This window comes from Oncorhynchus masou, chromosome 27 (genome assembly GCF_036934945.1).
Source record: "Oncorhynchus masou masou isolate Uvic2021 chromosome 27, UVic_Omas_1.1, whole genome shotgun sequence".
Classification (NCBI taxonomy): Eukaryota; Metazoa; Chordata; class Actinopteri; order Salmoniformes; family Salmonidae; genus Oncorhynchus; species Oncorhynchus masou.
In genome coordinates this window covers 19,532,180-19,557,056 of record NC_088238.1, presented here as the reverse complement: position 1 = coordinate 19,557,056, position 24,877 = coordinate 19,532,180, and the positions used below count along the sequence as shown (strand labels likewise).

At 44.7% G+C, this 24,877-nt stretch overlaps 1 protein-coding gene across 1 annotated transcript in view; it reads left to right on the top strand.

The window, feature by feature from the left end:
- LOC135515718 (ankyrin repeat and sterile alpha motif domain-containing protein 1B-like) overlaps window positions 1-24,877 on the top strand; it is a 358,368-nt gene that overhangs the window by 209,688 nt on the left and 123,803 nt on the right. Inside the window, 1 exon segment of the mRNA XM_064939410.1 lies at window positions 3,995-4,184. Within this exon segment, the coding sequence (XP_064795482.1) occupies window positions 3,995-4,184 (190 nt within the window).

Sequence of the window (24,877 nt, the reverse complement as noted above, 5' to 3'; positions counted from 1 at the left end):
CCGGGTACTTTTTGGCATGCTTGAGTCAACTTTTTGGGTGACATGTTTTTTTTTTGTAAAGTCAGGTTCCCTTTATCTAATAATATGTTTTAGTTGAAGATCAGATAACATTCAGTATCGAAAATATGCAAAAATAGAGAAAATCAGAAAGGTGGCAAATACTTTTTCACGGCACTTTTAATTCTGTCAGCATCTCCCTATGGATTACCATGCTACCTGACACTGCCCTGTCACCGTACCCTGACTATTCCCTATTGGCCTCAAGTGAAACTGTACATTCTGTCAGCATCTCCCTATGGATTACCATGCTACCTGACACTGCCCTGTCACCGTACCCTGACTATTCCCTATTGGCCTCAAGTGAAACTGTACACTCTGTCAGCATCTCCCTGTGGATTACCATGCTACCTGACACTGCCCTGTCACCGTACCCTGACTATTCCCTATTGGCCTCAAGTGAAACTGTACATTCTGTCAGCATCTCCCTATGGATTACCATGCTACCTGACACTGCCCTGTCACCGTACCCTGACTATTCCCCTATTGGCCTCAAGTGAAACTGGCCTACATTCTGTCAGCATCTCCCTATGGATTACCATGCTACCTGACACTGCCCTGTCACCGTACCCTGACTATTCCCTATTGGCCTCAAGTGAAACTGTACATTCTGTCAGCATCTCCCTATGGATTACCATGCTACCTGACACTGCCCTGTCACCGTACCCTGACTATTCCCTATTGGCCTCAAGTGAAACTGTACATTCTGTCAGCATCTCCCTATGGATTACCATGCTACCTGACACTGCCCTGTCACCGTACCCTGACTATTCCCTATTGGCCTCAAGTGAAACTGTACATTCTGTCAGCATCTCCCTATGGATTACCATGCTACCTGACACTGCCCTGTCACCATTCTGTCAGCATCTCCCTGACTATTCCCTATTGGCCTCAAGTGAAACTGTACATTCTGTCAGCATCTCCCTATGGATTACCATGCTACCTGACACTGCCCTGTCACCGTACCCTGACTATTCCCTATTGGCCTCAAGTGAAACTGTACATTCTGTCAGCATCTCCCTATGGATTACCATGCTACCTGACACTGCCCTGTCACCGTACCCTGACTATGACTATCCCTATTGGCCTCAAGTGAAACTGTACATTCTGTCAGCATCTCCCTATGGATTACCATGCTACCTGACACTGCCCTGTCACCGTACCCTGACTATTCCCTATTGGCCTCAAGTGAAACTGTACATTCTGTCAGCATCTCCCTATGGATTACCATGCTACCTGACACTGCCCTGTCACCGTACCCTGACTATTCCCTATTGGCCTCAAGTGAAACTGTACATTCTGTCAGCATCTCCCTATGGATTACCATGCTACCTGACACTGCCCTGTCACCGTACCCTGACTATTCCCTATTGGCCTCAAGTGAAACTGTACATTCTGTCAGCATCTCCCTATGGATTACCATGCTACCTGACACTGCCCTACCACTATTCCCTATTGGCCTCAAGTGAAACTGTACATTCTGTCAGCATCTCCCTATGGATTACCATGCTACCTGACACTGCCCTGTCACCGTACCCTATTGGCCTCAAGTGAAACTTTCTGTCAGCATCCCTATTGGCCTCCCTGTCACCGTACCCTGACCCTGAAACTGTACATTCTGTCAGCATCTCCCTATGGATTACCATGCTACCTGACACTGCCCTGTCACCGTACCCTGACTATTCCCTATTGGCCTCAAGTGAAACTGTACATTCTGTCAGCATCTCCCTATGGATTACCATGCTACCTGACACTGCCCTGTCACCGTACCCTGACTATTCCCTATTGGCCTCAAGTGAAACTGTACATTCTGTCAGCATCTCCCTATGGATTACCATGCTACCTGACACTGCCCTGTCACCGTTGTACTGTCAGCATCTCCCTATGGATTACCATGCTACCTGACACTGCCCTGTCACCGTACCCTGACTATTCCCTATTGGCCTCAAGTGAAACTGACATTCTGTCAGCATCTGTCTCCCTATGGATTACCATGCTACCTGACACTGCCCTGTCACCTGTACATTCTGTCAGCATACCCTGACTATTCCCTATTGGCCTCAAGTGAAACTGTACATTCTGTCAGCATCTCCCTATGGATTACCATGCTACCTGACACTGCCCTGTCACCGTACCCTGACTATTCCCTATTGGCCTCAAGTGAAACTGTACATTCTGTCAGCATCTCCCTATGGATTACCATGCTACCTGACACTGCCCTGTCACCGTACCCTGACTATTCCCTATTGGCCTCAAGTGAAACTGTACATTCTGTCAGCATCTCCCTATGGATTACCATGCTACCTGACACTGCCCTGTCACCGTACCCTGACTATTCCCTATTGGCCTCAAGTGAAACTGTACATTCTGTCAGCATCTCCCTATGGATTACCATGCTACCTGACACTGCCCTGTCACCGTACCCTGACTATTCCCTATTGGCCTCAAGTGAAACTGTACATTCTGTCAGCATCTCCCTATGGATTACCATGTCCTGACACCCTGCCCTGTCATCCCTCCCCTATTTCCCTATTGGCCTCAAGTGAAACTGTACATTCTGTCAGCATCTCCCTGCTACCTGACACTGCCCTGTCACCGTACCCTGACTATTCCCTATTGGCCTCAAGTGAAATTCTGTCACATCTCTGGATTACATGCTACCTGACACTGCCCTGTCACCGTGGACTATTCCCTATTGGCCTCAAGTGAAACTGTACATTCTGTCAGCATCTCCCTATGGATTACCATGCTACCTGACACTGCCCTGTCACCGTACCCTGACTATTCCCTATTGGCCTCAAGTGAAACTGTACATTCTGTCAGCATCTCCCTATGGATTACCATGCTACCTGACACTGCCCTGTCATTGACCCCTATTGGCCTCAAGTGGCCTGTCAGCATCTCCCTATGGATTACCATGCTACCTGACACTGCCCTCACTCTGACTCCCTACCTCAAGTGAAACTCAAGTGAAACTATCTCATTCCCCATTGGCCCTGTACTCCGCCTGTCACTCTGATCACTTCTCGTTGATGTATTGCACCCTAACTCTCTATAGGATAGTGATGCTTCTGTTGTGTTCCTTTTGGCCCACTGTCCACTGGTAGAAAGGGCTGTCTTTGGAAGACATCCATCGCTATCCTTCTCTCTCCCCCTCTCTCCCCATCAACTTCTTCTTGTCGCTTTTACTATGTGTCACTGTCCCAGAACTTTTAGTCCCCTGATGTGGCGTTGTCTTAACCACCTGCCACATCGACCCCTTCCTCTTACTCTCAGTACGGAAACCTTGAGTTCTTGCAGACAAACTGGCCTGCGTTTTGTGTATAAGATGTGAGTGTGAACAGTAATCTACAGCAGCAGTAGTTATTCTGCTGGCTGTAAATGGTGTGTTGTGTAAAGCGTCTGTATCTATGTCTGCATTACAGCTTTCACTCTCTCACTACACTTGTTTTCCATCTCTGGAATTTCAAGTGTGTGTGTGTCTGTGTGTGTGTGTGTGTGTGTGTGTGTGTGTGTGTGTGTGTGTGTGTGTGTGTGTGTGTGTGTGTGTGTGTGTGTGTGTGTGTGTGTGGTACACTCCTTGAAATATAACTAGAACGCGTGCGTGCACACACACACACACACAGGCTAATGAGTGTGTCATGAGACCTGGACTTGTGTGCTGATGTGAGAGGAAGTGGAGATAATCCTCACTTAATAATTCCTGTGTTCTTTTCCAAGAGTCCTGCTCCTCCAGTGCACAGCTCACGGGGTACTTTCACATGTCCCTCTATATTGAACAAAAAACATACTGGAATTCTCAGCATCACTCCAGTGAATCGCAGCACGGTACTGAATTCTTATGTGGCAAAAGTTACACACACAATCACAATACTTAGCCACATCTGCTAACATTGCCTTTGTTCTCCTCTCTCGCCCTCTCCATCTCTCCCTCCAGCCCAAACAGCGGACCTCCCTCTCCTCCTCGCTGGATGTCCAGAACCAGAGGCCAGTCAACCACAGCTGTGATCCCTCCGAGGTGAGCTCGTCCCTGGGCTACGCCAGCTTCAGCACCAGCCCCCCTGCCAGCCCGCCAGTCAGCCCCAACCAGGACTCACCTGGCTCCAACGACGACTGCCCCCTCACAGGTACCCAGGGACAGAATTTTGGACATAGCATGACTTGTAGAGAATGAGGGATCATGTCAGCTCCATTTATATAGCTTTTGTAGCTTCTATTTGGACAAATACTGGAAACAGCCAATTAGCCCCTATGAAATTGTCTTTTCCCTAGAGATTTTCACTCTTTTTGGTGAATTTTTATCCATCTTCTTCCTTCCTATTCCCTTTGCGTGTAGTGGATCTGGAAGTTTCCATCTGGACACAATTTTCTAGTCTTTATTTCACCTTCCTCCGCATTGTATGTATGTATGTGTGATGTTGTTTTTCAAATGCAGCTCAAACATAGAGCATGTAAGAATGATTTATAGCCATTGAATTCTATGGTGCAAATACTGTATACTGTGCGTTATAGGGAAATAATGCACACTCTAGAATGCCCTTCAAGCCAATCAGAAACAAGTATTCAACAATGCTGTGGCACAGTATGAGCTCATGTAATAAGCTAACCTCACCTGAGTTTAATCGACCGTCCTCAAGTGTAGTAATTAGTTATCAATAGAATCAAGACACTCCCATTTCTAAGGACCTACTGTAAGTCTTTCAACAGACACCTAAGACCCTCCCCCCTGGCCGTGGGCAAAGGCGTCTAGTCTGTGTGTGTGACTTTACTGTTTATTTCCTGTGTGTCGCAGTGATGATTACCAGGTGACGTGGCTGTCACCCACCCACATCTCACCAGAGAGGAGACAGTGGGAGAGATAAGGAGAGGTGACTAGAGGAGAGAGTAGAAGAGAGGAGAACAGTATGTCCTTCTCTTTCTCCATAGTTGTATTCAGAGAAAGGGACCACGATCAAGTGTGTGTATGTGCTTATATTTTTGTATGTGAAACAGAGGTGATTATCATGCGTGTGTGTGTATCATGTCTCATTTGGTTATTTATGAAGAAGCAGATCAGAGGCTAGCTGCACATCCCTGGCTGTGACCCCACTCTCCCATGGTTTCTCAGGGGACATTTCCATTTCACACCCCACAGTCGTACAGGTTACCCAGTTGTACATGCAGTTAAAGGTGCAATATACAGAAATGGCTCCATCCATTTCCTGGTTACAAAAATTCTAATAGTTCACCTAATTCCCGTTTATGTGACAAAACAAGCAATTCTGAGAGGGTGTAGAGGATCATTGTATCATATAAACCACTGTGAAATATCTTTTCGATAACCAAAAATATTGTATTTTCAGTTTGTTTGTAGCTGGTATACAAAACCGAAAGTAAAAGACGCAAAATGAAAACTTATGAATGGGAAGCATAGAAATAGAACAGATCAACCACTTTTTAGACTTGCTTTCAATTTTTTCTTTCGGTTACTTGCCCAACACTCTGACCACTAGGCTACCTGCCCCATTCAATGAGAATGACAGATCTATAACTAACATTTATATGTGAATTTGATCGGGTTGCCCAAAAAGTGACATATTGCAGCTTTAAGCAGGACAAATATAAGCAACCTTTTATTACCACAGATACAGTCACACACACACGCACACACTCCATTTCCACTATTCAACAGACACCAACAAACATGGCTGGCACATCAAATCTGATACATCACAACGTGCCACCAGAGAAACAACATCTCGCTCTCTGCCTCTGCCTCTCTCTCTTCCTCTCTTTCGCCAGCATCCCTCTATCCGTCAACAGCCCCCAGGTCCAACTCCAGGAATAGATCTGCGCCCATTTTCTTTCTCTTTTTTTTATGCGCTCTTTTTTTAAATGTTCCTCCTCTCCCCTCCTGCTCTCTACTTATTAGCTTTATAAGGTCCCTTGTGTTGTTGCCGTGGCAACAGCAAGCACATGAGGCTTATACATTTACAGCTGGATACATCAAGTGGAGAGCGAGAGATGGTGAGAGATCGGGGAAGCGAGAGGGGGGGGGCATTATTGAAGAGGAGAGAGGAATGAGTGAAAGAGAATGAAAAAATAGGGAGTATGAGGAGAGAGATGGTGAGAAAAAGAGATACAAACTATAGCAGAAGAGGGAGGGAAGGGGGAGAGTGAAAGCCAGAGTAAGATAAAGGTAAATACATTTTTCCGCCCAACCATCAAAGGTCTCCTTCCTACCTTCCTGCCTCCATCCCTCTCTCATTTTTCAAAAGCTCTCTTGTGGTAGCCAAACAGCGGCTCAACGCTGGATCAACACTGACCAAACATTTACACAATGTCCCCTCTGCTACAGGGTAGGTGTAAGCCACCTGCGTGGGTGGGCGGCAGAAAGCTGGCTATTTATAGCTGGAGTAGCATTAGCATCTGTAGGTGGTAGAGTGGATGTTTCAGAAGAACCTTTATGTAACGTTTTGCTAGTTTTGCTGTGGCAGGCAGAGATGTTCCCTCTGGCATGTCAACACTGCAGTACCATTCCAGCAGCAGGTGACTGCAGCAGCCTTAGTGTGTGTGTGCGCTTTCCTGTGTAAGCCTGGATTTGTTTTCTTTTGACAGAAGGACAACAGTAACATACTGTACAGTAGTGGTCTTTAACTTCATTTACTTCTCTTTTTTCCACCACAATGTCAGGTAAACACAGGAAGTGCTGTAATGTAAATATGAAGTCTACAGTGGCGTGGTTGATTGCTGTCTTATTTTAGAACACCTAAAACTGCCCCTCCTTCATTCTTAAAGATTCCTTCCTTCCTTTCTTATGCCCTTCCTTCCTTTCTTACGCCCTTCCTTGAGTTAATCAGACATCATTGAATAAGTGAAAGCCTATGGCCCCATCCAGAAACAATCCCCTCCCCCCCCTCCCACAGACACACACACACACACACATACAAGCACAGACACACATGGCCGTGGCCCCACTCTCCGAGGGTGTCTCGGGGGAGTTGGCATATGCCAAAAACACATTTCCATTTCACACCTCGCACTCATACAGGTTACTAAGTTGTACGTGCAGCGAAACAGGACAAAGAACTATAAGAAGTCACAGGGGCAGCAGGGACTCCAAAGACCACCATTAATCCTGGACACACACCATCAATCCTTTTGGTCCCTTGTGGCTATTTTATCCTCTGTGCGTGTGTGTGTTCGTGCATGTAGGTGAGTGACTCCTCCATCTTGGACTGTACACCAAGTTCTGAACAGACCGGAATAGACCAGTGTTTTATGGGACTTTGATTTTCCTCACTTATATTCAATTATATAACTGCCCCTCCAATTGTCAGCGCACTCTACCTCTGTCTGCTGTGTGGCTAGGTGTAGAAAATCACATCATTGTACACCTCCTTTGAATGAGGCAGTCAATTAAAGGTACGCCTTACAAGGTGACATCATCACAGACAACAGACAAGAACATCAGCAGAATGAAAATCTGACCAAGACTAACGCTATTGGCTTTCTCCAATGGGGGGCGTATCTCAACGAGGAAGATGGGTGTGAATTCTGTGGATGTGAGTGAGCACCAAGGAAGAGAGAGCCCCCAGCTAGCACCAAGGAAGAGAGAGCCCCCAGCTAGCACCAAGGAAGAGAGAGCCCCCAGCTAGCACCAAGGAAGAGAGAGCCCCCAGCTAGCACCAAGGAAGAGAGAGCCCCCAGCTAGCACCAAGGAAGAGAGAGCCCCCAGCTAGCACCAAGGAAGAGAGAGCCCCCAGCTAGCACCAAGGAAGAGAGAGCCCCCAGCTAGCACCGAGGAAGAGAGAGCCCACCGAGGAAGAGAGAGCCCCCAGCACACCGAGGAAGAGAGAGCCCCAGCTAGCACCTAGGAAGAGAGAGCCCCCAGCTAGCACCAAGGAAGAGAGAGCCCCCAGCTAGCACCAAGGAAGAGAGAGCCCCCAGCTAGCACCAAGGAAGAGAGAGCCCCCAGCTAGCACCAAGGAAGAGAGAGCCCCCAGCTAGCACCAAGGAAGAGAGAGCCCCAGCTAGCACCAAGGAAGAGAGAGCCCCAGCTAGCACCGAGGAAGAGAGAGCCCCAGCTAGCACCGGAAGAGAGAGCCCCAGCTAGCACCGAGGAAGAGAGAGCCCCCAGCTAGCACCGAGGAAGAGAGAGCCCCCAGCTAGCACCGAGGAAGAGAGAGCCCCCAGCTAGCACCGAGGAAGAGAGAGCCCCCAGCTAGCACCAAGGAAGAGAGAGCCCCCAGTGAGCACCAAGGAAGAGAGAGCCCCCAGCTAGCACCGAGGAAGAGAGAGCCCCCAGCTAGCACCAAGGCAGTAATAAAGCAGTGCTGTTATCTCCCACTGAGATTCTAATGAAGAGTTTTATTAAAGAGAACTGGACCCTTTTTGATTACACGTTCTCTCTAAAGAAACACTTGTTTTGTCAAGATGCCCTTCCCGCACCGTTTTCTGCTCTGTCCATGATTTTGTAATTACAGTAAGCAGGGTTCTGATTGGTCTATAGCATGTGTGTGTATTTGGGGCTGATGTATGGATTCATCCATTCCTAGACTGATTACTAACTGACCTGCCTGTCTGCCCCTCATTTCAACGTCTCATTTTGATTTACATTTGGTTGAGTTGTCAACTAACGTGAATTACATGTGAAATCAACAAAAAGAATTCACCATGTCATTGGATTTAGGTTGAAAGCTAGGTGAAAAAAAGAGGACGTTCCCTTACGTTGATGCCGCTTTGTGAATCTAATCAGTTTTCCACGTTGATTAAATGTCATCACATTGAATTTTGTTTGTTGAAATGGCGTGGAAACAGCATTGAGTCAACCAGTTTTTGCCTAATGGGTCTCTTCTTCTTCCCTCTATCTTTCTCTCCCACATGTATTGAGGAACAAAAGAGGAGGACTCTGTCGTTCTCTCTCTTTTGTCTCTCTGTAATCTTCCTCTGAGGTCTTTTTATGGACTGACTGACTCCAGGTTATGGTGACTCATGTCTAGAGCCTCTGACAGTTGAACAGAATAGAGGGCAGTTCAGTAGAGTAGAGAGGAATGGAACTTTTCCACAGAGGACATTCCAACCCCTTCACACGTCTCAAACCATCAGGCAACGCTAGAGGTTTTCTATGCTAACCAACGCATGGCTAACCAACGCATGGCTAACCAACGCATGGCTAACCAACGCATGGCTAACCAACGCATGGCTAACCAACGCATGGCAAAGACCTTGAAGAGAAAAACAACAGTCGTCGAACTGCACTAACTCAAATATATTTGAGTAAATATGTATAGAACTCATGCAATAGTATAGAACAAAACAATGTGCGGCCGGACAGGGCAGGTTAAGGTAGAAAAGCAGTCTGTCAGTGACGGCCCGACATTCCTCTATGATGTTGTGGTACACGTAGCTCTCTGTCTCCCCCTGAGGCACTGTCAGTGGATGGATTAATTGAATGCTTAATGAAAATGGGCCGGGCCCAGCAGTGTCATTAAGAGACTCCACTGATAACCTTTAAACCACCAATGGGAAGGCACTGCACAGAACCCACACATATTATCTTCTGGGCACACACACATTCCCATAGGCATGTACAGGGTCTTCAGAAAGTATTCACACCCCTTGATTTTTCAAAATGTTTCCTGTGTTACAGCCTGGTTTTAACATGAGTTGAATTTAGATTTTTTTTTTTTGGGGGGGGGGTCATTGGCCCCATAATGTAAAAGTAGAATTACGTTTTTGAAAATGTTTTACAAATTATTTAAAAATTAAAAGCTGAAATGTAATGGGTCAGTAAGTATTTAAACTCTTTGTTATGGTAAGCATAAATAAGTTCAGGAGTAAGAATGTATTTAACAAGTCACATATGAAGTTGCATTGACTCACTCTGTGTACAGTAATAGTGTTTAATATGATTTGTGAATGTCTACCTCAGCTCTGTACCCCATACATACAATTATCTGTAAGGTCCCTCAGTCAAGCAGTGAATTTCAAACACCGATTCTACCTTAAAGACCAAGGAGGTTTTCCAATGCCTCACAAAGAAAGGCACATATTGGTGAATGGGTCAAAATAAAAAAAATCAGAAATTGAATATCCCTTTGAGCATGATATTAATTACACTTTGGGGGTGTATCAATACACCCAGTCACTGCAAATATACAGGCGTCCATCCTAACTCAGTTGCCGGAGAGGAAGGAAACAGCTCAGGGATTTCACTATGAGACCAATGGTGACTTTAAAACAGTTAATGTAATGGCTGTAATAGGAGAACTGAGGATGGATCAACAACATTGTAGTTACTCCACAATACTAACCTAATTTACAAAGTGAAAAGAAGGAAGCCTGTACAGAATAAAAATATTCCAAAACATGCATCCTGTTTGCAACAAGGCATTAAGTAATACTGCAAAAACGCTCCATATTTTCAAGCATAGTGGTGGCTGCTTCATGTTATGGGTATGTTTGTAATCGTTAACAATTGGGGATTTTTCCGGATGAAACGGAATGGAGCTAATCGCAGGCAAAACCTGTTTTAGTCTGCTTTCCACCAGACACTGGGAGATTAATTCACCTTTCAGCAGGACGCTAACCTAAACCACAAGGCCAAATCTACACTGTTGCTTACAGTTACTTACCAAAAAGATAATGAATGTTCCTGAGTGGCCAAGTTACAAATGTTGACTTAAATCTGCTGAAAATCTATGGAGAGACTTGAAAATGGTTGTCTAGCAATGATCAGCAACCAATTTGACAGTGATTGAAGAATTTTGAAAAGAATGTTGCACAATCCAGGTGTGGAAAGCTCTCAGAGCTGTAATCGCTGCCAAAGGTGCTTCTACAAAGTATTGTCTCAGGGGTGTGAATACTTTTCAATACATTTTCTAAAATAAAAAAATATGTTTTCACTTTGTCATTATAGATGGGTGAGGAAACAATTTCATTTAATCAGTGTTGAATTCAGGCTGTAACACAACAAAATGTGGAATAAGTCAAGGGGAATGAATACTTTCTGAAGGCACAGTATACAATGTACATACTGTATTCTAGTCATATAACACTGGTCATTTTAACAATGTTTACATACAAAGCACACGTGTGTGTATGTATGTATATATATAACATATATATATATTCCGGTCTCTGACATTGATCGTTCTGATATTTCTTACTTTTTCTGGATTAAGTGTATTTTATTTGTATTTTTATTAACTTAGTTACAGGGTGTATTTGTGTTTGAAAGATAGAGATTGTGTCTCTGTTGCGTGTCTGGTGTGGCAATGTAATATTAATTGTCTCTTTTACATCATTCCCCAAAAATCTAACTCTTGTCCCTCACATCGCTCGACGACAAAACGGGTTACCCACTGCCAGTGGGAGATAAACTGGTTGCCGTGGTGATATCCCAGCATACATAGAGCAAGAATGAAAGTGTGAATTCAATATCTCCTCACAGTGCCTGTGGTTCCTCTTTCGGCCTAGGTCGTCTAGATCGATTCTCATGGCTATCACACATGAAAGAATGTAGCCTACACAACAACCAGAGTCTACTTTCATCTTTCTTCTCCGCCCTGAGGTGACTGGTGCTGCTATGGAAGACCTGTTCACACCTGTTAGCGAGATGCTAGCACTTTAAATGGAAGATATGTATTGCTTTTAGCATGTAACGCTAAATTAATGTTTCTATTTTTTACACCTTTATTTAACCAGGTAGGCTAGTTGAGAACAAGTTCACATTTGCAACTGCGACCTGGCCAAGATAAAGCAAAGCAGTGTGACACAGACAACAACACAGAGTTACACATGGTATAAACAAAACATAGTCAATAATACAGTAGAACAAAAGAAAACAAAAAGTCTATATACAGTGAGTGCAAATGAGGTAAGATAAGGGGGTTAAGGCAATAAATAGGCCATGGTGGCGAAGTAATTACAATATAGCAATTAAACACTGGAATGGTAGATGTGCAGAAGATGAATGTGCAAGTAGAGATACTGGGGTGCAAAGGAGCAAGATAAATAAATAAATACTCTGTGGGGATGAGATAGGTAGGTAGATGGGCTGTTTACAGATGGGCTATGTACAGGTGCAGTGATCTGTGAGTTGCTCTGACAGCTGGTGCTTAAAGCTAGTGAGGGAGATATGAGTCTCCAGCTTCAGAGATTTTTGCAGTTTGATTTTTGCGTTCCAGTCATTGGCAGCAGAGAACTGGAAGGAAAGACGACCAAAGGAGGAATTGGTTTTGGGGGTGACCAGTGAGATATACCTGCTGGAGTGCTTGCCATGAGTGGGTGCTGCTATGGTGACCAGTGAGCTGAGATAAGGAGGGGCTTTACCTAGTAGAGACTTGTAGATAACCTGTAGCCAGTGGGTTTGGCGACGAGTATGAGGCAAGGGCCAACCAACAAGAGCGTACAGGTCGCAATGTATCGGGCTTTGGTGACAAAACGGATGGCACTGTGATAGACTGCATCCAGTTTGTTGAGTAGAGTGTTGGAAGCTATTTTGTAAATAACATCACCGAAGTCGAGGATCGGTAGGATGGTCAGTTTTACAAGGGTATGTTTGGCAGCATGAGTGAAGGATGCTTTGTTGCGATATAGGAAGCCAATTCTAGATATAATTTTGTATTGTAGATGCTTAATGTGAGTCTGAAAGGAGAGTTTACAGTTTAACCAGACACCTAGGTATTTGTAGTTGTCCACGTATTCTAAGTCAGAGCCGTCCAGAGTAGTGATGCTGGACGGGCAGGTGCGGGCAGTGATCGGTTGAATAGCATGCATTTAGTTTTACTTGCGTTTAAGAGCAGTTGGAGGCCACGGAAGGAGAGTTGTATGGCATTGAAGCTCGAATTCATTAGATTTAAGTAACTGTCTCGTCTTTGATTCAGCATTTTAATTACGACTCTATTCCCAATACATTATTCAAACAATCATTTAGTGAACAGACATCGTCTTGCATCAAAATTCGCTTCATTATTATTTTAAGTTGAATGAATTAGTCTATTAATTTAACCTAAACAATCTATTAAAAACGTTCAATTTATCCCTTCTATTAATTTGAACCAAACAAGCTATTAACACGTTTATATCTTATACAAACACTAGTGACTATAACTTTCTAGGCAATACAAACAAATAGTTGAATTATAACCAAAACTCCAATTTTTTTAGTTAACGCCTTGGCTGAGAATCGAACACTGGACTCCAGCTTGGAAGGCAGCTATTCTCACCACTATACCACCAACGCTTATGTTAATGACTAAGATTCTCCGCAAATAGACCCATTTTACAATTGTCTGTATTCATAACTCTGGCATCGGGACAACAGAAAATAGCCCTAATTTAAAAGCCCAAAGTTTTCCTCAGCGAGGATTCTCATTAATCTCGCTCTCCTCTATCAGAAATTTGGAATAGTTACTATTGTGACTCTTGATAAGTTATTAGGTCTCACACGTGAGCGAATTATCATTCCTTCTTTAAACTTACTCCTCCATGTTGGGCCGAAATAGGTGCTCCTCTAATCTCTTCCCTGCATTATTTCTCATCTCCCGTTAGTTCCGGGCTCTCCTTTGAGGATTTACTACCCATGTTAGTTAAATCCTTACCGTTACTAGTAGCTATGGTATTTAATCACTCATCTATGCCTTTCTATTATTATTTTTACCTTCTATGTGTGTGTATTTCTATTAATATACAATTATAAGCTCATTATAAACTATTGTTCCTTGGGACTTTCAACATTAATATCTCATATCTCACTTCTCTAGACTAGGTTTCCCTCACCACCTCCTTTGGATATTATTTATTTCAGTATTGAATTGGTTCAGTTATTATGTTCGCCTAGAATTACCCTGCCTTCTCACCAAGCCTAATTTATCCTCACCTGTTTTAATATATCTATCTGGTACTTTTCATAGTCAGACTACTTCCCATATACAGATAGACTACTTAGGTTAAAACTTTATTTAGGTATGTCTTTTTAATTAATGGCTATCCTATTTGTACAGAACGACTGTCCTATCTAACAAAACGTACTATATCCCACCCTTAATAACCCTTCAGCTTGCAAAACCTGGATTTATTAAGTTATATTTGATTTATGGTAGTGCACCTTACCACAGGTAATTTCAGACCTGTTACACACAATCCTTGTATATTGGTCATACAAGTAACCCACACATCTGTTTGGAATAGCGAAGCTACTATTTATCAATTCTAAACATTTTTAGAACAACAAATCAAAGATAACTTTCATCATTCCTCCCAAATTCGAGAATAAAGACTATTTACCATCGTCCTGTAGACTGGGAAAAGCAATGCCGGTTCGATTCCGTCACCTTCTCTGTTGCCTTTAGATCAATACCAGCCTGTTTTTTTAAACCTCAATCCAGAGGCCAGGTCTTTAAATAACGAGTCCAGACCCGTCCGTGCACGGCTTTCGGCTTTCCCTTCGGACGACAGAGGAATGTGGAATCCGCTCGAAGGACCAATTGTTACTGTAATTTAGTTATTCCAATATGTTTTCATTAATTGATTTCCCTTAATCTATTTTATGAAAATTTGTAGGATTCTTGTTTGCATAAAATAGACGGAGACCAGTCTTTTCAATAATAGGTAACAGAATTTATTCTCGGAGCGCGCTGTCACGTTACCACGAGCAACAGTTTATATACAATAACATGACGTCATTTCATTGCTCCTGAAATGAATTCTCCTCCTCTCGACCGGGTCAAAGGGAACTTTAAAAGTTCATTCTGAGTTCATTCTGACCCACTAGCACATACACAGGACACACAACGCAGCTGAATTAACTTTTGACTCCTCACCATTATCGATCACCATTTAGCTGACAGTTCTAATTAACAGAAAACGTAGGAATGCACTCACTGCCTTATCTAAAACACCCCAGAGCTCAGTTTTGTCGGTTCAACCATAGGTTAACTACCTTATCTGTTTACTTAATCCACAAACCATTCAGTTGGAATGGTGTTCATTAACTTTAATTACTCCTTGTCCGTGTCACACAATCCCTTCTTATGAGCTCATATTGTTAATCAGATATAATAAAACAGAGTATAAGTTTACTTAGTTACAGTTCCATTTAAAATGATTTGTTCAGTCATTTAATCATAATTTTCCTAACAAGTGTACAGACAAAGGTAAGGTAGGATGTGAGTACATTGGAGGTAAACCTCTAGCTAAGGCACTAGCTCTGGGCGCTAACAAAAGCCTCAGAGCTCAGATAAAACCAAGGAATTCTAAGTCTCTCACTTAGAAGAACTTTTTACATCAAGTAGCATGTTAGTGTGGGGTGGCAGGGTAGCCTAGTGGTTAGAGCATTGGACTAGTAACCTGAAGGTTGCAAGTTCAAATCCCCAAGCTGACAAGGTACACATCTGTCGTTCTGCCCCTGAACACGCAGTTAACCCACTGTTCCTAGGCCGTCATTGAAAATAAGAATTTGTTCTTAACTGACTTGCCTAGTTAAATAAAGGTAAAATAAAATAAAAAGTGTAGCATTAGCCTAGCGCCTTTAGCCTAGCACCATTAGCCTAGCGTAAGACAGCAGCAGCATAAAGCAGCCAGGCTCTTTCATCTAAAGGATGACAGACACGTCTGATATTGCTCTGTAGATTTTAATAAGCTCAACGAGTCGCCGCGCCCGAGATACAATCTTGTTTATTTTTCTATCAGATGTTGCCCCCACCCCCCCCCCTTCCCCCAATGTATTAGAAATGTAATGAAATTGAGCGTGTGCATGTCTACTGGTGTGTGCATGCATGTCTGGGGTTTTCTCTATGGACTGACAGAACTCATATTGTGTTGATTTTTGCTGTTGAGAAAATGTCTTTTGAAAAAACCTTTGAGATCATTTGATCAGTATAATTCCATGGTGAAGAGTCAGTGTATCAATCTTGTAGCACAGTCACAGTTCTAGAAACAGCCAAAACTGTTTGGAGAATCAACTGGAGTTTTGGTCACTGCAATCTTTTTGTGATTATGGGAGTTGTGATTGTGGGTGTATTGGTCATTGCTGCTGACTTGCACCAGAGACTCAATGTTTCCTCTTAGACTACACTGAGAATAATACTGCCGATCTACTGCTTTAATACTTTCCTATAGTCCTCTCGTTCTCATTCTCTCATGCTCTCTTTCTATCTCTCTCTCACACAATCTTGACTTATTTTTTTCACTCTATCTCTACCTCCTGCCCTCTTGTGATCTGTCTGTCTCCACTCCCTCCCCTCTTCTGTCTGTCTCTCTCTCTGTCTCTCCCTCCTGTCTCTCTCTCTGTCTCTCCCTCCGGTCTCTATCTCTGTCTCTCCATCCTGTCTCTCTCTGTCTCTCCCTCCTGTCTCTCCCTCCCGTCTCTCCCTCCTGTCTCTCTCTCCGTCTCTCCCTCCTGTCTCTCTCTCCGTCTCTCCCTCCTGTCTCTTTCTCTCCGTCTCTCCCTCCTGTCTCTCCCTCCTGTCTCTCCCTCCTGTCTCTCTCTCTGTCTCTCCCTCCTGTCTCTCTCTGTCTCTCCCTCCTGTCTCTCTCTGTCTCTCCCTCCTGTCTCTCTCTGTCTCTCCCTCCTGTCTCTCTCTGTCTCTCCCTCCTGTCTCTCTCTCTGTCTCTCCCTCCTGTCTCTCTCTCTCCTGTCTCTGTCTCCCCCCCCCTCCTGTCTCTGTCTCTCTCTCTCCCTCCTGTCTCACTCTCTCCCTCCTGTCTCTCTCTCTCCCTCATGTCTCTCTCTGTCTCTCCCTCCTGTCTCCCTCTCTCTGTCTCTCTCCCTCCGTCTCTCCCTCCTGTTTCTCTCTCTCCGTCTCTCTCTCCGTCTCTCCCTCCTGTCTCTCTCTGTCTCTCCCTCCTGTCTCTCTCTGTCTCTCCCTCCTGTTTCTCTCTCTCCGTCTCTCCCTCCTGTCTCTCTCCCTCCTCTCTCTCCCTCCTGTCTCTCTCTGTCTCTCCCTCCTGTCTCTCTCTGTCTCTCCCTCCTGTCTCTCTCTCTGTCTCTCCCTCCTGTCTCTCTCTGTCTCTCCCTCCTTCCAGCCCAGTGTATCTCCGACAGCAGCCTCAGAGTAATGGAGGTCTGTACTTGGCAGAAAACGGGTGGCTGCTCAGTACGGCGCCGTAAACATTTGTTAACAAGCAATTAAACGTGTCCTCTTTAATCCCGCTGGGGGCGGGGGCGTGCAATCACTCACAACACCTGCCCAGGACAGAGGAGAAAAGGTTAGGGAAGAGGGCAGAACAGGAAGAGAGAGGAGAAAAGCGAGGGGAGAGGGCAGGACAGGAAGAAAGAGAGGAAAAGCGAGGGGAGAGGGCAGGACAGGAAGAAAGAGGAGAAAGGCTAGGGAAGAGGGCAGGACAGGAAGAGAGAGGAGAAAGGCGAGGCAAGAGGGCAGGACAGGAAGAGAGAGGAGAAAGGCGAGGGAAGAGCGCAGGACAGGAAGAGAGAGGAGAAAGGCGAGGGAAGAGGGCAGGACAGGAAGAGAAGAGAGAGGAGAAAGGCGAGGGAAGAGGGCAGGACAGGAAGAGAGAGGAGAAAGGGCATTCTCTCACCTTTTTTTTCGTCATCCCTTTTCATCCTTCCCTCTCTCTCTATCCTGTAAGAGTGGTAGAATAATATTGTTGTGGGTGGGAGGGTCATGGAAGAGAAGGCCATTATGTGGTGATTTAACTCTGTTTCTGGAATTGTAAATATATTACAGTAAGAGCCTGCAGTTGTCTGTCTCTCACACACACATACACACACGCGCGAGCACTTACACACACATTAATACACATATGTTACCGTGGTTAACTGTCAACAGGAAGACTACGCCTGCGTGCTCGTGTGTGTGTGTGTGTGTGTGTGTGTGTGTGTGTGTGTGTGTGTGTGTGTGTGTGTGTGTGTGTGTGTGTGTGTGTGTGTGTGTGTGTGTGTGTGTGTGTGTGTGTGTGTGTGTGTGCCTATGCATGTACAGCGAGGAATGCAGGTATGCTGTGTGGTGCAACAGGAGCACTATCAGGTCCTGTTGTGTGTACTTGTAAGACTGGGTGTGTACTTGTAAGACTGGGTGTGTACTTGTAAGACTGGGTGTGTACTTGTAAGACTGGGTGTGCACTTGTAAGACTGGGTGTGCACTTGTAAGACTGGGTGTGTACTTGTAAGACTGGGTGTGCACTTGTAAGACTGGGTGTGCCCTTGTAAGACTGGGTGTGCCCTTGTAAGACTGGGTGTGCCCTTGTAAGACTGGGTGTGCACTTGTAAGACTGGGTGTGTACTTGTAAGACTGGGTGTGCACTTGTAAGACTGGGTGTGCACTTGTAAGACTGGGTGTAAGACTGGGTGTGCCCTTGTAAGACTGGGTGTGCCCTTGTAAGACTGTGTGTGCCCTTGTAAGACTGGGTGTGCCCTTGTAAGACTGGGTGTGTGGGTGTGCCTTGTAAGACTGGGTGTGCCCTTGTAAGACTGTGTGTGCCCTTGTAAGACTGTGTGTGCCCTTGTACTGGTGTGTGCCCTTGTAAGACTGGGTGTGTCCTTGTAAGCATATTTCAGTAGTATGATTCAGTATGTGAAGCAGGTGGTGACCTGAAGTAAGACACACACAGAGGACAGAATAAAGAGAGAGAGATTAGTCTATCCAAGTTGAGGTCTCTCTCTCTCTCTCTCTCTCTCTCTCTCTCTCTCTCTCTCTCTCTCTCTCTCTCTCTCTCTCTCTCTCTCTCTCTCTCTCTCTGTGTCTCTCTCTCTCTGTCTCTCTGTCTCTCTCTCTCTCTCTCTCTCTCTCTCTCTCTCAATTCAATTCAAGGGGCTATATTGGCATGGGAAACATGTGTTAACATTGCCAAAGCAAGTAAGGTATGTAATATATAAAGTGAAATAAACAATAAAAATTAACAGTAGACATCACACATACAGAAGTTTCAAAACAATAAAGACATTACACATGTCGTATTATATATATATATATATATATATACAGTATATACAGTGTTTTTACAATGTGCAAATGGTAAAGGACACAAGATAAAATAAATAAGCATAGATATGGGTTGTATTTACAATGGTGCGTGTTCTTCACTGGTTGCCCTTTTCTCGTGGCAACAGGTCACAAATCTTGCTGCTCTGATGGCACACTGTGGAATTTCACCCAGTAGATATGGGAGTTTTTCAAAATTGGATTTGTTTTCGAATTCTTTGTGGATCTGTGTAATCTGAGGGAAATATGTCTCTCTAATATGGTCATACATTGGGCAGGAGGTTAGGAAGTGCAGCTCAGTTTCCACCTCATTTTGTGGGCAGTGAGCACATAGCCTGTCTTCCCTTGAGAGCCATGTCTGCCTACGGCGGCCTTTCTCAATAGCAAGGCTATGCTCGCTGAGTCTGTACATAGTCAAAGCTTTCCTTAATTTTGGGTCAGTCACAGTGGTCAGGTATTCTGCCGCTGTGTACTCTCTGTGTAGGGCCAAATAGCATTCTAGTTTGCTCTGTTTTTTTGTTAATTCTTTCCAATGTGTCAAGTAATTATCTTTTTGTTTGCTCATGATTTGGAAGGGTCTAATTGTGCTGCTGTCATGGGGCTCTGTAGGGTGTGTTTGTGAACAGAGCCCCAGGACCAGCTTGCTTAGGGGACTCTTCTCCAGGTTCATCTCTCTGTAGGTGATGGCTTTGTTGTGGAAGGTTTGGGAATCGCTTCCTTTTAGGTGGTTATAGAATTTAACAGCTCTTTTCTGGATTTTGATAATTAGTGGGTATCGGCCTAATTCTGCTCTGCATGCATTATTTGGTGTTCTACGTTGTACACTGAGGATATTTTTGCAGAATTCTGCGTGCAGAGTCTCAATTTGGTGTTTGTCCCATTTTGTGAAGTCTTGGTTGGTGAGCGGACCCCAGATCTCACAACCATAAAGGGCAATGGGCTCTATGACTGATTCAAGTATTTTTAGCCAAATCCTAATTGGTATGTTGAAATTTATTTTCCTTTTGATGGCATAGAATGCCCTTCTTGCCTTGTCTCTCAGATCGTTCACAGCTTTGTGGAAGTTACCTGTGGCGCTGATGTTTAGGCCAAGGTATGTATAGTTTTTTGTGTGCTCTAGGGCAACAGTGTCTAGATGGAATTTGTATTTGTGGTCCTGGTGACTGAACCTTTTTTGGAACACCATTATTTTGGTCTTACTGAGATTTACTGTCAGGGCCCAGGTCTGACAGAATCTGTGCATAAGATCTAGGTGCTGCTGTAGGCCCTCCTTGGTTGGTGACAGAAGCACCAGATCATCAGCAAACAGCAGACATTTGACTTCAGATTCTAGTAGGGTGAGGCCGGGTGCTGCAGACTTTTCTAGTGCCCGCGCCAGTTCGTTGATATATATGTTGAAGAGGGTGGGGCTTAAGCTGCTTCCCTGTCTAACCCCACGACCCTGTGTGAAGAAATTTGTGTGTTTTTTGCCAATTTTAACCGCACACTTGTTGTTTGTGTACATGGATTTTATGATGTCGTATGTTTTACCCCCAACACCACTTTCCATCAGTTTGTATAGCAGACCCTCATGCCAAATTGAGTCGAAGGCTTTTTTGAAATCAACAAAGCATGAGAAGACTTTGCCTTTGTTTTGGTTTGTTTGGTTGTCAATTAGGGTGTGCAGGGTGAATACATGGTCTGTTGTACGGTAATTTGGTAAAAAGCCAATTTGACATTTGCTCAGTACATTGTTTTCATTGAGGAAGTGTACGAGTCTGCTGTTAATGATAATGCAGAGGATTTTCCCAAGGTTACTGTTGACGCATATTCCACGGTAGTTATTGGGGTCAAATTTGTCTCCATTTTTGTGGATTGGGGTGATCAGTCCTTGGTTCCAAATATTGGGGAAGATGCCAGAGCTAAGGATGATGTTAAAGAGTTTTAGTATAGCCAATTGGAATTTGTTGTCTGTATATTTGATCATTTCATTGAGGATACCATCAACACCACAGGCCTTTTTGGGTTGGAGGGTTTTTATTTTGTCCTGTAACTCATTCAATGTTATTGGAGAATCCAGTGGGTTCTGGTAGTCTTTAATAGTTGATTCTAAAATCTGTATTTGATCATGTATATGTTTTTGCTCTTTATTATTTGTTATAGAGCCAAAAAGATTGGAGAAGTGGTTTACCCATACATCTCCATTTTGGATAGATAATTCTTTGTGTTGTTGTTTGTTTAGTGTTTTCCAATTTTCCCAGAAGTGGTTAGAGTCTATGGATTCTTCAATTACATTGAGCTGATTTCTGACATGCTGTTCCTTCTTTTTCCGTAGTGTATTTCTGTATTGTTTTAGTGATTCACCATAGTGAAGGCGTAGACTCAGGTTTTCCGGGTCTCTATGTTTTTGGTTGGACAGGTTTCTCAATTTCTTTCTTAGAATTTTGCATTCTTCATCAAACCATTTGTCATTGTTGTTAATTTTCTTCGGTTTTCTATTTGAGATTTTTAGATTTGATAGGGAAGCTGAGAGGTCGAATATATGGTTAAGATTTTCTACTGCCAAGTTTACACCTTCACTATTACAGTGGAACGTTTTTCCCAGGAAATTGTCTAAAAGGGATTGAATTTGTTGTTGCCTAATTGTTTTTTGGTAGGTTTCCAAACTGCATTCCTTCCATCTATAGCATTTCTTAATGTTACTCAGTTCCTTTGGCTTTGATGCCTCATGATTGAGTATTGCTCTGTTTAGGTAGACTGTGATTTTGCTGTGGTCTGATAGGGGTGTCAGTGGGCTGACTGTGAACGCTCTGAGAGACTCTGGGTTGAGGTCAGTGATAAAGTAGTCTACAGTACTACTGCCAAGAGATGAGCTATAGGTGTACCTACCATAAGAGTCCCCTCGAAGCCTACCATTGACTATGTACATACCCAGCGTGCGACAGAGCTGCAGGAGTTGTGACCCGTTTTTGTTGGTTATGTTGTCATAGTTGTGCCTAGGGGGCATACGGGGAGGGGAATGCTGTCACCTCCAGGCAGGTGTTTGTCCCCCTGTGTGCTGAGGGTGTCAGGTTCTTGTCCGGTTCTGGCATTTAGGTCGCCACAGACTAGTACATGTCCCTGGGCCTGGAAATGATTGATTTCCCCCTCCAGGATGGAGAAGCTGTCTTCATTAAAATATGGGGATTCTAGTGGGGAGATATAGGTAGTACACAGGAGGACATTTTTCTCTGTTAGGATAATTTCCTTTTGAATTTCTAGCCAAATGTAGAATGTTCCTGTTTTGATTAATTTAATGGAGTGAGTTAGGTCTGCTCTATACCAAATTAGCATACCCCCTGAGTCCCTTCCTTTTTCACACCTGGTAGTTTGGTGGATGGGACTACCAGCTCTCTGTAGCCTAGAGGGCATCCAGTGGGTCTGTCTCCTCTATACCAGGTTTCTTGCAGGATGACAATGTCTGTATTACCGATTTCTTTGGTGAAGTCCGGGTTTCTGCTCTTCAGGCCAAAGGCAGATGACCTCAGCCCTTGGATATTCCAGGATGAAATAGTAAAGGCTTTTTGTTCCATAAAGTGTCCAATGTTGTTGGTCGTGGTTTGGCCTCAGGCCAGTAAGTGTGAGCAGAGCCTGCTGAGCATCTGGTACATGCCATTGGCTTGGGCGAGTGTGAGAGTGGGGGCTGGGACTGTTTGCCCGCTCACTACCTGGGTGTGGCTTCCATGTTGAGGCCCTCTTTGCGGGGGTGGGGTGCATGGGGTGGGCAGGAGTGGCATAGGTCTGATCTGAGGGGGCCTAAATGGGGTGGGGGGGTGTTGATTGGTTGGGGTAGGGGTGTGGATGTAATTCCTCTTGGCGTGGGTCCTCTATGTGTAGGTCCAGGGGGAGGTCCTGCAGGTCTGGGAGGGTGTCTCGCTGGTCTGGGTGGGGTGTCAATTGAACTGTTGCTCCTGTGTGAAGTGTTGGGGATACGTTTGAGAGTGATGTCCTTTAGAGTTTGGGCAAAGATGGGCACTGCTGCCTTGTAGAGGTGGACCTGGTCATAGAGGCTGTTCAAGTCCAGGGTGGAGTGGTGGGCCAGGAAAACGTTTGGTTTTGAGGCACAGTCACGGGAAATACTTGCGTTTACCCGCTGTATTGTGGCAGGGTGGAAGTCTTTTCGTGGTAGCAGGGTGGAGATAACCACTTGTGCGTTGGGGAAAGTAGAAGAAGCCTTTTCAATCACTCCCTTCAGTGCTGTGGCCACTCTTTCCTGCTGTGCCCTCAGGTCGTTTGTGCCTGTGTGTATTATTATGTGGCTGGGTGAGCCTAGTTTGGCCTCAGACAGAAGGTCTAGGGCGCTCTGGGTGTTTGGACACCAGAGTTTAGACACACTGTGTTTGGGAAAAAGTTTTTTTTGTTCTATATATTTCCCATTTGAGTCCATAAGTAGTACAATCTGTGTCTTGTGTTTGTCCTCAGTGGGTATGGGGGGATTGTCAGAAGGGCTATCAGGGTGGCTGACAGGGGGGGTGCTCAGAGGGGGTGAGACTGCTGTGGTGTCGAGACTTTTGTTGGGTGCTGAGGTGGACTGTTCTGCTGGCTTCTCTGTGGGGATGGCCACCTCTCTAGTGGGTTGTTCTCTGTCACATGCCATCCCCCTCACCCTCTCCTCCATCCCCCTCAACCTCTCATCCACCAGCAGTCTGATACTCTCCTCTAGTGCTCTGTTCTGCTCCTCTTTCTCCTGTTGTATTTGTCTCACCACTGTCCAAAGTGCAGATATGTCTCTGTCCACCTCCAGCTCTCCTGGTCTGGTTAAGGGGCTGTTGTTGTGCTGGGCTGTTGTCTGGGTCTGTGCTGACTGAAGGGTAATCACCTGCTGTTCCAGCTCCACCTGCCTTATCTCCAGCTGGGTGAATTTGTCCTTCATTTCAATAAGGGAGTGGTAATCTGTGCTGGGAGGTTGACTCTCCGCTGGGGGTTGCTCGTCTGTGGGGTTACATAGTGACGAGGTCTGGTCTGACCCGCTCGGTGTGGGGGTATCTTTATCAAGGGAGAGCTTCTCCTGCTGGGCTAATTCTTTGATTAGGTGAAAGTCCAGCTGAAACTGTTTGGGGTTACTCTGTACCATCACTGTTCCGGACTTATAGATATTAATATTACTTGACTCAGAGTCCTCGTTATCAAGTATTCTGAGTTTCCACCCTCGTTAACCCCCCTCTCTTAACAAAGGGGTAGTGTGCTAATATAGCACTGTGCCATGCCAGGGGATGGTTTGTGTGGAAGATAAGGTTGCTGATGTTCTCATTTTTGTAATAGTCAGCAAAAAGTGTCTCTTGATTTTCCATAAGGAGCTTCATTTTGTAATCTTTTCTTGACTTATCATTCTTCACATGCAAAGGGTACTGTATTTTAATTACCTCTGAACAGCGGGAGGGAGCCTCTAAGGCCTCTCCATTTGGTTGGGGTAGACTGTGTGACTCTCCTGCCATTGTTGGGCTAATGGGCTTTGACACCTCTCACTTGACACGTCAGTGCTAGTTGAAGCTGTATCAAGCTTGGCAGAATTATGTTAGAATTGTAATGTTGTGTATTTTTCTTCTTGGCTTTTGGCTTTTAAAATATAGTTTCGGACTACGCATTACTCACTCAGTTCCAGGTTGGATGGGGTTTTCAGGTTTCTGTTGTTTTCCAGAGAATTTGCTGTATAGAGAAATAAATCTTGGTAGTTGTGAACCTTCCAGGTGATTCCGTAATTCCGTCCAAAATCAGGTTGTAGGTTTTAAGTTTTGATTTGAAGTGGGGTTTATGTTGTAGAGGGTAGAATCCAGTATGTGTTCCTGACAAAAAATCCAGGTTTATCTAACTCCTAATCTATCTTTTTTAAAGAAAATGCTGAAAAATGCAGGAGCTCATCTGATTGTGACCTCTCT